Here is a 13,992-nt window from a genome sequence, read left to right as displayed (position 1 = left end):
AGTGATCCGGGCTAATTCCTGAAAAGCTGAGTTATGGAGTGCTATGTGAATTTTGCTAAAGTCGTTCGCATTGCTCGCCGTTACTATTTCAAAATCAAAGGTATATAATAGGTATTATGTTTCATCATGAATGCGTAGTTTTTTGATGCGATCGATGTGAAATCATTGTTGGATCAAAGTAGGATTGATGTCAGATAGTTATTACCTTTGGTCGGGGGTATTACAAAAAGAATATTCCAATTGTCTGATCGCGATTTCCAGTATTGGTGTCCATCTGGTCCCAGACATAATTTGGCACAACTTATGGATCGAGTGTGCCAGATGCGTTTCGAAGTGGTCGGATGAAGCGATTTACTCGGCTCAGTCAAAATTTTGCGCCCGGAGGGATTTAAACGTAACACGCGGTCTGGTCTGTGTGTTTACTGCACTTTCGATACTGCCACCTAGCCGGATCTGGCCGGTACTGCACCCTCTGGGTCCCAGTATGCTTTTTTTTTTTTTTTTTTTACTTAAATTTTTTATTAACATTTATTTAGACAGACAGCACTTACAAAAAATAAATAATAAAAAATGAAGAGACTAGTATCACAATAAAAACAAAAAGAAAAAACAGTGCACATAAATATTTACATGGGTATCACATGGTTAGTTGTCTGGTTCCCCTACTGTTGTTTTCTAGGTATTTGATACAAAGGCTGATTGTGTATCTCCCTTAAACAGGCATAAACAGGTAATTCCTACTCAAAGACAGTAAATGCTGACTCAGGTTTGTATGTGTGATCTGGGTCCAGAGACCCTCCTTGAGTTTCTTACTTCCCTTCTCCTTCGTCCTTTCTTTTTTTTTCTCTTGTTTATTAACTTTCACTTTGCCTTTTGTTTCACCCATACACAAACCACATCATCCCTGAATATTTAATATCACACCGTTAAACAGACATAAATAATAAGGTATAAAAGCATTCAGCACTTGTAATATCCCAAAAACAAAATAGATAATATTAACTAAAGTACAGGTGTGTGACATGGGTTCATAGACCCTGCTTGAACATCTTTCCTCCTTTACCCTTCGCTCTCTTGTGTTGCATTTGGTTCTTCCTCTGTGATGTCGTTCTCGTTCCTTTTATAATCCTCCCACTTTCCCCATCTTTCCCCAAATTTCTCTTCCTGTAACCTCAGCATGTGTGTTATCCTTTCCATATCCTGTATTTCTTCCACTATTCCTACCCATTTTGCTATTGTCGGTGGGTCTTCCTTATACCACAGTCTCGTTATTGCTTTTCTGGCCGCTATCAACATTATCTTTATTAAATATTTGTCCCCCCCTTGTATTCCCTCGTGTGTCAGGTCTCCTAAGTAAAGCACCAGTCCCGTTTGTGGTATCCCGTATCCTAATATTCTGATCATTGCTTCCCCTATCTCCTCCCAATACCCCTTCAGCTTCTGACATCCCCAGAATATGTGCGTGTGATTTGCCCCCTCCTTCCCACACATCCTCCAGCATGCTTTTTGTGTTGGTGCATATTTTCCCTTCAGCTCTGGGGTTATAAAGAATCTGATTATGTTTTTCCATCCAAATTCTTTCCATATTCTCGATCCTGTTGTTGAGTGTTGTACCTCGCATATGTTCCCCCATTCCTTCCCTGTTATTTCTATCTCTAGCTCTCTCTCCCATTTCTCCCTTATGTAATCGGTCGTGTGTCCCTTGCTGGTCATTATAGCCCGGTATATTGCTGATATTACTCTTCCTTGCCCCCCTTCGTATGCCCATACTATCATCTTTATTATTCCATTCTGTTCCTCGTCTTTGGCCCCCCTTATTTCTTTGTTGTAGTAGTCTCTAACCTGTAGATATCTGAAGTGGTCCCTGTTTTCTAGTCCAAATTTCTCCTTTAATTTTTGTAGTGTCTGCATTTCTCCCTTCTCTATCATTTTGCATATTGCTGTTGCCCCCCCCCCCCTCTCCCACCTTCTGAATCCGTGGTCTAACCTCCCTGGTTTGAATCTCTTGTCATGTGCTACCCATCTCAGGACCCCTGACTGCTTCTCCAATTTGTGTGTTTTTACTACTCTGTTCCATATGGTCAAGGTGTATTTGGTGATTGGATCTAATAGTCCCTCTTTTTCTTTAAATAGTTCCCTATCCCCCACCAGAGCTTGTACCTTGTATCCCTCCCCTTCTTTTTCAATGTCTTTCCATCTTGCCTCATATCTGTCGTTACACCAGCACGTCACTGCTCTCAGTTGTGCTGCATAGTAATAATCTTGTAGGCTGGGTACTGCCATCCCTCCCTCTTCCTTTGATAGTTGTAGTGTTTTATATCTGACCCGTGGTCTTCTCCCCGCCCATATGAACCTCGATATCAGTCTGTCCCACTCCCTGAATTGATTCTGTGGTATTTGTATGGGTAATGACTGGAATAGGTACAGTAACCTTGATAGTATGTTCATTTTAATGACCTCTATTCTTGAATTGAAGTCCAAGGGCATTACTGTCCATCTCTCTAGGTCTCTCTTTATGTTCTGATTTATCTGTGTATAATTCGCCTCAAACAGTTTCTCCACCCCTCTCGTGATGTTCACCCCTAAGTATTTAATCTTGTCCATGTCCCATCTTATCCCGTACTGTTCTCTAATTTCCGTCGTTGGAGAATAGTTCCATGCTAAGGTCTGTGTCTTTGTCACGTTTAGTTTGTATCCTGAGTAGTGGCCATATTCCTTCAGTAGATCCATCAGTGCCGGGAAGCTCTTTTCTGGTTGCCTCATGTATACTATCACGTCGTCTGCAAATAGGCCTAGTTTATATTCCGTTCCCTTTATCCTTACTCCCTTGATGTCCTCGGTCTGTCTGATCAGTTGTGCCAGTGGTTCTATGAAAACGGCGAAGAGCGTCGGTGAGAGACAACATCCCTGTCTGGTAGCCCTCTCTAATCTGATTCTATCCGTCAAGCTGCCATTCACCTTAACCCTCGCTGTCGGTTCTTGATATAGTGCCTTGATCATCTTCATCGCCCTCTCGTTCAGTCCGAACCTCATCAATGTTTTATATAAAAATGTCCAGCTCACACTGTCGAACGCTTTTTCTGCATCTAGGCTAATCAGTACCGCGCTACCCCCTTGTTTTTGTATCTCCTCTACTATGTGTAATGTCTTTCTCACGTTGTCCTGTGTCTGTCTCCCTTTAATAAATCCAGTTTGATCTTCATCTATAATGTCTGGCATAAACGTCTCAAATCTTTTTGATATTATCGATGTATACATCTTGTAATCTACGTTGAGTATGGACACAGGTCTGAAACTACTACATAATTCCCTATCCTTCCCTTCCTTCGGTATCGTGGTGATTATGGCTTCCTTCCACGAGGGGGGCATTTTTCCCTCTTCCATCGTGTGTCTGAACGCCGCCCCTAACATGGGTGCTAATTCAGTTCTAAATGTCTTGTAGAATTCCGATGGGAATCCGTCGCTCCCCGGAGACTTGTTGTTTTTAGCTCTACTAATTGCATCTTCCAGTTCTTGTTCCGTAATTATTTTATTTAATTCTTCATTCTGTTCTTTCCCTATCGATGGTAACTCTAGCTTCTCCAGATATGTTTCTATTTCCTCTTCTCCCGCTGCTTTTGGCTGTGTGTATAATTTCTCATAGTATTCTCTAAATGTCCTCTCTATTTCAGCTGGGTCCCTCAATATTTCATTAGTCTTTGTATCCCTTATTGTGTGTATCGTGTTCAACTTCTGTTGCGTTCTAATTCTCCTAGCCAACAGTCTGGTCGCTTTTGGTCCCCCTTCATAGTACGTTTGTTTCATGAACCTCGCTTTCTTTTCTATTTCCGTCAATAATTCCCTATTTATCCTGGCCTTTACTTCTTTGATTTCTCAGAGCGTTTCCTGTTCTTTTGATATCTGGTGTCTCCCCTCTAGCTTCTTCAGCTTCCCTATCAGATTGTGATATGTCTCCGTTCTGGCCTTCTTCAGCATTGCTGTTTTTTCCATCAATTTCCCCCTTATCACTACCTTCAGTGTGTCCCATAGAATGTTCGGGTCTACCGCCCCGTTGTCATTTTCTTCCTTATATCTGGCTATCTCCTCCTTGATCTGACTCACCACCCCTTTGTTATTTAATATTCCTACATTTAGTCTCCAAATCGTGTTCCTCCGTCTCCCTTCTAGATCTACTGTCAGATATATGGCACTGTGATCCGATATGTCCGCTACTCCTATACTGCTCTCCCGTGCCCTGTAACTGTCCCCCGTCGTAATCAAAAAGTAGTCTATTCTCGCATATGTCACGTGTGGGTGTGAGTAATGTGTGTATTTCCTGTCCATGGCGTGCATCTCCCTCCAAACGTCTGTAATTCCCATTTCCGTCATCTGAATATTCATATATCTACTAACTATCTCTAACGTAACCATTTGGCCCTCCATTTTCCCCTTCACCAGAACAAACCTTCCCTCCTTGTCTCTTACTTCCTTGATCAATTCAAATTTGACTGTTTTTGATTAACGTGATTACTCCTCTCCTCGGGTTTTGTTCAAAGGAACTATAGTATGCATTTTCATATCCAAATCTCTTCAGTTTCTCATGACCCTGTGCTACCAAATGTGTCTCCTGCAGAAAAATCACTTCCATCTCACTTTTTTTACATTTCAACATCACTTTGCCCCTTTTTATCGCATTATTCATTCCATTAACGTTTAACGACATCATTTTTATACCTTTAACCCTTGTCATCTTTCTTCTTCTTTCGCCTGTCAGTCCCCCCCATGTCACACTCATTCCCCCCTCCGGTTGGAGCCTCCGCTCTCTTCACCGAATACATATAGTGATTAACATAAATAAAAAACATAAACTTTACATAAAGTGCTCCCAAGGCGTTCGGGGGGTCCCTGTGTCCCCCCCTGTCCCCTGCTGGTGGGTGAGGGGTAATTGCCCTCCTAACGAGGGGCCCCCTCCTGACGGCTTGGGGGTTTGAAACCCTTGCCCCCAATCGCTCGTCATATTTGTCCAGCTTTCTTACTGTTTTTTTTTTTGCTTTCGAGCTCCTGGTCAAAAAGCGCTCTGTCCTTCCTTTTGATCAAAGACCCTCTTTTCTTGGTCCCTCTCAATGTGATTCATACGTTTCATTGTCCCTCCTTCCTCCCATATCCGTGTGCGGTGCCTCCCGTGTACCCCTTATTATTTTCTTTTCCTCTCCTCTATTTTCTATGTGATGTCCATTTATCCCCTTAATCCCTCCCAACTGTGTTACTCACAGCATGCGTCTATATATCTGTTTCAGTATGTTCTGTGTCTCGCCTATCAAACCTAGTTATATTTCCATTTATTTCCTCCATCAGCTTGTGTATTATGTGTCCATGTATACGTTACGTTCATTTCTATATCCTGCCTCTACCTGGGAATGTGTGCTTATGTATATGTTATTTCAGTTTCTATACTTTGTCTCTATTTGAATAGTTTTTTCAATCTCTTGTGTGTGTACTCATCCGTTCGCCTCCTCCCGCCTCCTCTCCGTCTGGCCTCCTCATCCGTCTCAGTCCTCGCTCCGTCACGTTTCACCTCCGCCTCCTCCTCTCTCCTCCCTCCTGTCTCGGTCTCCCACTCTGATCCACCTGCGTGCTCCCTCCAATCTCTGGTGCAGGCTCCGCGTCTGTTCCTCCCGCCTCCTTCCTTCTCCGTCCTCAGACATCCTCATCCCTCGCCGTCTCATCTCTCGCTCCGCTTCTCGTGCCGTCGCGTACGTCACCGTCCCTTCCTCCCAGTGAATCCTTAGCGAGGTCATGGGTGACTGGAATCTCATTCCGTTTTCTTTCAGGGTTTTCTTCAGTCCCGCGTAGGACCTGCGTGTTATCGCTACCGCTGTCGAGTAGTCGTGATCAAATGATAGTCTTTTCCCTTCGATTTCAATCTTCTTGGTCCACGCGGTTCTGAGTACCAATTCCTTAACCTCGAATCTCAGAAAGTTAATAATCACCGCCCTCGGAGGTCTGTCCGGTTGTGGTCTCGGAGCCAACGCCCTGTGGGCCCTCTGTATCTCCATTTTTTCCAGTCCCGTTTCCTTCATTTGTTCTTTGATAAGTTTTTCCACATATAGGGTCACCGATTCCCCTTCGACTCCTTCTTTCAGTCCCCATATTCTGATGTTATTTCTCCGAGACCTCCCCTCCATGTCCGACATCTTTGTCTCCATCTGTTCTTGTTTCTGAATCACACATGTTAATACCTCGTGTATCTCCGTGTTCCATTCCTCCGCGTGAGCAGTCCTAGTCTGTAACTCGGTCACGTTTCTGTTCTGTTCCGTCATCTTCTCCTCCACCCTTTTGATTTCTGTATTCATTTCACCTCTGAAGTCCTCCTGTTCCTTCCTCAATTCCTCCCGTAGCTTCCCAATATCATTCCTTATCGTGTCCGTGTTCAGTTTTATCGCCGCTGTTATGTTCTCCAGTATCCCGGCCTGCATGTTCACGGCCCATCCTGGCATTACCGTGTCTGCCTCAGCGGTACCTCCCCCTTCTTTCGTCTGGCTTTTCTCGGCTTCGCTCCGGGGATTCTGTTTCTTCGGATTCTCTCCTTCTCGTATGTTCTCCATTTCTATTTCCTTCACAATCGTTGTCTCTTCCTTACTTCTCGTGAGCATTTTCCTTTTTAATTACTTTTCGGGTCTTTTTTTATCCGTTTTTTCACTCATTTGACCAGGAGCTCTTTCGTACGTGTGTTACCAGTCTGCTCTCATACCGGAAGCCCCCAGTATGCCTTTTAACACTTTGAGTGCCACGCCCGAGAATATTCGGGTTTACGCCCCGACCGTTGAGTGCCACGCCCGAGAATATTCGTTTTTTTTTTTCTTCTTCTTTTTTTGCGATCTGAAAATCATTGCATCACGCGAGCCTACCGTTGGAGATCCAGGGACCGCCGGCAATCAGATGTGAAAAAAGCACCCCCTATCGTAGGGGTGGACGGTATGGTTTAAAATGTATATCACGGTATAATTTGAAGCATAGACGGTAACGGTATATATCACGGTATCGTCGTTTTTGATATTTTTTTTTTTTAATTTTATATATATATTTTTTTATTTGTATATAAAATATATATATTATATAATTAGACTTGTACTTGTATTATCTGCGAGACATCGCCACCACGCAACAAGCTCCACTGTCTGTGTGTACTCTAGTAGCCTCCAGCTACGGCCAGGATTCTCCGGAGCTGCACCTGGACCTATACTCGAGTAGCCTCGAGCAGAGCTACGGCCAGGATACCCCGGCGCTGCACCTGGACCCTATTGTATTGGTATAACGTTAGCAAGCCCTCAGCTCGAATACGCATCGAATCAGTGTTATAAGACATTGATATCAGGAGCTATCTGTAGCTACTGCATATATAACGTTAATACAACGCCTCAGTGAATTATTTAGTTCAATGGGACATTTCGTTTTGAACGGTGAACTAACTTGCGTTAACGTGAGCTAACAGGTAGCATACACGTCTCTAGTACTAGACTTTGTGGAGCGTTTGTTGATGTCAGGAGCTATCGGTAGCTGGCCGACTAGATACCGTTCGGTTAGACAATGCCCCATCATGTATTAAACTAAAAGTGAATAGTTGACTGGGTCATTTTGTAACGGTAGCTAAGCAAACGTTAGCTCAGGGAGACGCCACCGTCCTCCCGACAGCTCCCGTGTCCCGTCCCACTAGACTACTAGACCCGTGTTTACATGCGTGCGGTAGGGGCTGGCACGCCCACTGCGCGAAGCCTCCTAAATAACTTTTTCCAGTTCGCACATATCTATTATCTATGACTAATTCTATCTATTTTTAGGGGCAAATGCGAGTGAAATAGTCGCGCTGTGGTTACATGACGTCATTGCTATTTTAGAGCTGCACTACCGGTTACACGGTATAGTCAAAATCCATACCGTAGAGCAAATTCATACCGTTTATACCGTATACCGTTTATACCGTCCACCCCTACCCTATCGTCTCCCAGATGGTAAATCACCCTTTTGGAATGGACTCAATGAAAGTGAATGGGAGAACGGATTTCTGACTCCACATTTTACTTCTCACTGATGCAGCCGGGGTTACCAGAGTTCATTCTGGAGCCTCTGAGCCGCGGGGAATCATGTGTTCTACTGTACACACGTTGGATCAATACACTTATCGATTTTTCCGAATGGTGATCAGGAATTGGAATATACCATTTGGATACCATCTGATGTCAGGTAAGGAATCTATGTTATCAGTGTTAGGATAATCAGACTCGTTTTCATGGAGATATAAGCGTTTCCACTATATGTGATATAGCTGTTTTGACTGTAAAAGCCATGAGGAAATAATAGCAGCGATTATCAGCGCACGGCACGAGCGTGCGTGCGCACACATATACTATCGATCATCTAGCGTTTATTTGAAAACTATTCATAAATAGACCGACAAATGATAACGTTCTGGAATATTACAGTAAAAGGTGATTATCATAGAATGGGTTGTTTTTCCCCGGAAAACGGGTGACTGGAAAATGATTCTTTGATAAGCGATGTGCAGATTAGACACATAGCCATAATTTAAAACATAGATTAGGCGATATTAACGTTAACATTGGCCGTGGACCGTGGCATCAAGGGGGTAAAAAGGAAAACCCGGCGTGGCACTCAAAGTGTTTTAACGGCAACATACAGGTCCGTGACATTGAATAGAATATTAAAATCGAAAAAAATACCAAACGCCAAGTGGTTGGCATTCAACGGTTGTCGAGAAAACACGTATATAAATGTTGTTGGGGCAGATTGTGTTAATGGCACAGAAAGTGTTAATGGACTAAACCAAAACAATAATTCTGTGGTAAAACACACTAGTTAACTGGTTAAGGAGGATAAACATTGCAGATACAGACCCTTTACCTTTTTTAAAGTAAAGGCAGGTTATCATAGTTAAAGGAGAGAACTGTACCCATTACGATGGTCTTATGCCCCTTTTCCACCGCATGGTACCTACTAGACTCTACTCTACTCTGCCTTTTCGGTTTTCCATTGCCAAAATACCTCGTACCGGGTACTTTTTGGGTACTTTTTTAGTACCGGCTTTGTCGAGGTTCCAAGTGAGTAGAAGCGATACCAGAAAAGTGACGTGAAACACTACAGACCACTGTGGTCAGAAGAGAGAAGCGTCACACGTTGGAGCGTCCTGCACAAAACACAACACCGCCATCTTTATTTAGCCTCGCGTAGGATTTCTTATTTGTTTGCAGCAGGAACAAGTGCAATAAACAAAAAAGGATACATTCACTGTGTATTCTGCCTCATTTATTGATGAAACAAAACCAACATCAACACAATTTACCACCAAGAGCGGAGAGTTTAGTCTCACAAAAAGATAGCTGATTTGTTAAGCTTGTTATTAGCTTACGTGCTAATGTGATTGCGTTTTACCATGGCTAGCGTACATAGCGTGATCAATATAACTCGCTATTGATTGTTTGTACTAGTAACGTAAATGCTAGTAGAATAGACACAACGTGAGGTAATCATCATCCATTTTAAACCGGTTATTACCTAATGCTAACATTAGTAGAATAGACACGAGAGGTAAAGTTAACGTTAGCAGAATAGACACGAGAGGTAACGTAACGCTAGTAGAATAGACACAACGAGAGGTAACATTAACGCTAGTAGAATATGATAACACTGCATTATCGAGACAGCGCCCCTACGAGGATCTGGCCGGTAATGCACTTTTCAGAATTCCAAGAGTGGGGTAAATCTGCAGTGCCGCTCGGTGACATTGAGTAGGTTATTAAAATGGAATAAAAGCCAAAACAACCTTGCCACGGACATGTCCATGGTTGGCCCTCTACCGTTGGATCCGAAACACGGACATGTCCGTGGTTGGCCGCGAACCAGTTAAAAAAGTTAAGTAAAAAGTAAAAAAATATATATAATAATATTTCTTATATTTTTTTAATAAAAAAAAATCATCATAATTTAGAAATGAGATTGCATAGGTCTATGAATTGAGATCGCGATTTTATTTCGATTAATTGCCCAGCCCTAGTTAAGAGGATAGAACCGTACCCGTTACGTTGGGCTTAGGAGCAGGTTATCATAGTTAAGAGGATATAACCGTACCCGTTACGATGGTCTTAGTAGCAGGTTATCATAGTTAAGAGGATAGAACCGTACCCGTTACGATGGTCTTAGTGGCAGGTTATCATAGTTAAGATAGAACCGTACCCGTTACGATGGTCTTAGTGGCAGGTTATCATAGTTAAGATAGAACCGTACCCGTTACGATGGTCTTAGTGGCAGGTTATCATAGTTAAGAGGATATAACCGTACCCATTACGATGGTCTAAGGGGCAGGTTATCATAAGAGGATAGAACCGTAACCGTTACGATGGTCTTAGTGACAGGTTATCATAGTTAAGAGGATAGAACCGTACCCATTACGATGGTCTTAGTGACAGGTTATCATGGTTAAGAGGATAGAACCGTACCCGTTACGATGGTCTTAAGTGACAGGTTATCATAGTTAAGAGGGTAGAACCATACCCGTTACAATGGTCTTAGTGACAGGTTATCATTAGGGATGTCCCGATCCGATCACGTGATTTTCCGAAGATCGGGATCGGCAAAAAAAAATTATAATAATAATCAGGAATAGAATTTTGCCAAAACAAACCAATAGTATCCAGCTGCAGAACGGCAGACCAGCCACACTCTGACCCAAATTACATTTTAATTTTTTTTAAATCCCAATTTCTCACATTACATTCACCCTGAATGTTACGTTATCCAGGTGAAAAGTTAACTTCATTCAAGCAAGGCATTGCAATCCTTGACATAAATCATTTGATGTATAATTAAATCAAAGGAAATGCGTTTGGGTCTGAGAGTGTGGCTGGTCTGCCGTTCTGCAGCTGGATACTATTGGTTTGTTTTGGCAAAATTCTTCTGCTCTGTGCGACAATAAATAAATGAATGATGATATGCAATTTAAAACCAAAACTAAGGCCTCAGTATGACCCTTAGGAGTCACGCTGGAGCTTTGAACCCGTCGGCGGACAACAAAAGAAATTAGAATCCCTCTTAAATGCTCAAAAAGGACATATTTTCAGAAATCGATAAAAATAGAAAAATTGCCATTTCTAGTGCTTTGACATGTAAGGTATAGGTCCCCCAACTTGCTAAACCTAATACGACTTGTAAATACGTTTAATTCTTGCTAGATGGTATGCTTGTAATAATCTCCATTTGCGATAAGAACTACATCGCGCGTCACCAAGCGCACATACATGGGGCGCGCACACACAAACAGCGCATAGGTGTTAATCACTGAGTGATCTAATATGCATATTCTTCAACGCGAGAGGGGGGGGGGTTGTGTTTCTCACTGTCTGTCGTTGATAATATAATCTTAAAAGGTCCTGCATTATTATTATTATTATCGAGAATACACGGGACCCGACGGAACGTTAATTTATGTATTAAAAGTAGTCTAACATGCTTTCATCCTCGCCCGTGTATATACCCACGTCGCGCTAAAACAACATAAACTACTGTATGGCAGACAGAGTGCGTGTGTGTACGAGTTATGAGTTATCTCGCAGTTCATTCAAGCGCGCATCACGGTGATGACAGCTCTAGAGTAGAAAGGTGCGCTCACAGGGGCGTAGCTGGAGATTCTGGGCCCCATGAAAGAATCAATTTGTGGGCCCCCCAATCTATTAAAAAATGTGGGGCCCCCAATCTATAAAAAAATGTGGGGCATTTGCTGGGCCCTTGGAATCATCCTAACCCCCCCCCCCCCCCCCCCCAGCTACTCCCCTGCACACACACACACTCTCTCTCTCTCTCTCAAACAGAGAAATCAAAAGAAATCAGTACATGTGTGTGTGTGTGTGTGTGTGTAAAAAACTAATTAATAATATAATTATTATAAATGTCTCTCTCTGTATATATCTCTGTATCTCTTTCTTTCTTTCTTTCTTTCTCTCTCTCTCTCTCTCTCTCTCTATTACTATACTATTATATATCTATATATATATCTAAATGTCTAAACCTCTGTCTATCTAGTGTGTGTATACACCAGTATCACTGACTACCACGGCAAGCCTATAGAAAATGATTCTATTTAATAATAATAATTATTATTATAAATGTCTCTTTCTTTCTTTCTTTCTTTCTTTCTCTCTTTCTATTATATTACTATTATATATCCATCTAAATATCTAAACCTCTGTCTATCTAGTGTGTGTATATGCATGGCATCAAATCAAAGTGTGTGTTGCCTGTATTGATCAGTCACACTATACCCCCATTCAGCCGTAATTGTTCCCTGCTGGGCCTTTGTTTCATGGTGTGAATTAGTCATTGAAATTAACATTGACATCACATTGCATTCTGGGAAGGAGTGTAGTTCCCGTATCATTAGCTGAATTCACTGAATTCTCTTCAGAGCCTCCTGCTGCAAATTGGTAATGACTGTACCAGAATGTTTGATAGGACATTGATTGAAAACTATCGTCTCAAATTTGACAATTGATGGCTTATTTTGAAGGTATGAATCTGTAATTGTACATTATGTAACAAAAAAAAAATAATATTCTGAGAAGGTGGAGCTAGAAACTCTAGACCTCAGGGGGTTAAGACGTGAACATGGTCATGTTTGTTGAATAAAAAAAAAAAAGTAAAAAAAAAAAAAAAATTATCGGATCGGGAAATATCGCTATCGGTAGATACTCAAAATCACATGATCGGATCGGGAGCAAAAAAACGTGATCGGGACATCCCTAGTTAAAGGGAGAGAAACGTACCCGTTACGATGGTCTTAGTGACAGGCACGCTGCTCGCAGGTCCCTGCTGCTCCATGTCGTCAAAGCGTTTCTTCATGTTGGCCATGTGTTCCAACCGCATGGAGCCTCTGTAGATCCACTCCTTGTGATCATCGTCCTGATTACGACACACAGACATACACATTAACGCTAACACATAGTACCAAGGCAACAAGGGCACATGGTGTCATAGATGGGGAATCCGCACTGCCTGTGAGCTGCCACTAGGGGCAGAGTGGCTAACCGTGACTGACAGAATAATGTAATTGACTGCTGCTGAGTGGTAAGTCAAAGACATGGCCGGAACACACCGATTCGACATCAAAGAACTACCACAGACAAAAGGCGACTCCTATCGCCTCGCGTCGCCTGACAAATTTCACACCGATCTAACTACCTGCAACAGCAACGAGCGGGTTAGTTTCTGCCCCTGCGTGACATTAACTCAATCAGCGCCAGACCCGAGTAAAGTTGGGTTAACTCGCCAACCGCCAAACCAGAGTAGTCGGTTTTTCATCGTTATTTCTTTTATTCGATATTTCCATTCATTACAGCAGTGTTTCTCAAAGTGGGGGGCGCGCACCCCAGGGGGGGCGCAGAGGCATGACAGGGGGGGGCCTTGAGATTAAAAAAATAAAAAAAACGTTTTTTTTTTTTTTTATTATTACAGAAAATTATCACTAAAGTGCTATCTGTTGCAGCTGCACTGTTCTCCATGAAAATACCATTTTGCAAAATCTGAAAATCATTATTTAATAAAACACAGAAAAGGATCACCAAGTTACTCTGGATAAAAAAAACCTTTACAGACAACATTGAGACAAAGCTTCCTGACACATCTCCATCCAAACTCTTGGAAGAACTCTTTGAAATCTCATCTAATACCACCTGGAGAGCTAGTTTCAGAGTGTGGTGCTGAGTACCAAGTATCTCATGATGCAGCAGTTAAGGTGTTGATACCATTCTCCATGAAAATACCATTTTGCAAAATCTGAAAATCATTATTTAATAAAACACAGAAAAGGATCACCAAGTTACTCTGGATAAAAAAAAACTTTACAGACAACATTGAGACAAAGCTTCCTGACACATCTCCATCCAAACTCTTGGAAGAACTCTTTGAAATCTCATCTAATACCACCTGGAGAGCTAGTTTCAGAGTGTG

The 13,992-nt window shown here is 42.3% G+C and overlaps 1 protein-coding gene across 2 annotated transcripts in view; it reads right to left on the bottom strand.

Moving 5' to 3' along the window:
• The window catches only part of setdb1a (SET domain bifurcated histone lysine methyltransferase 1a), a 127,625-nt gene that overhangs the window by 53,901 nt on the left and 59,732 nt on the right, over nt 1–13,992 (bottom strand). For both annotated transcript variants that reach the window (XR_014619557.1, XM_084312372.1), the window contains exon 9: nt 12,810–12,945. Coding sequence is in view for 1 of the 2 variants with exons in the window: in XM_084312372.1 (XP_084168498.1) it covers nt 12,810–12,945 (136 nt within the window). In the remaining variant the exon portion in view is untranslated. The remainder of the gene's footprint in view (nt 1–12,809; nt 12,946–13,992) is intronic.

Source organism: Notolepis coatsorum (genome assembly GCF_963971535.1).
Source record: "Notolepis coatsorum genome assembly, chromosome: 4".
Taxonomy (NCBI): Eukaryota; Metazoa; Chordata; class Actinopteri; order Aulopiformes; family Paralepididae; genus Notolepis; species Notolepis coatsorum.
This window is presented reverse-complemented; position numbering and strand designations above follow the sequence as displayed.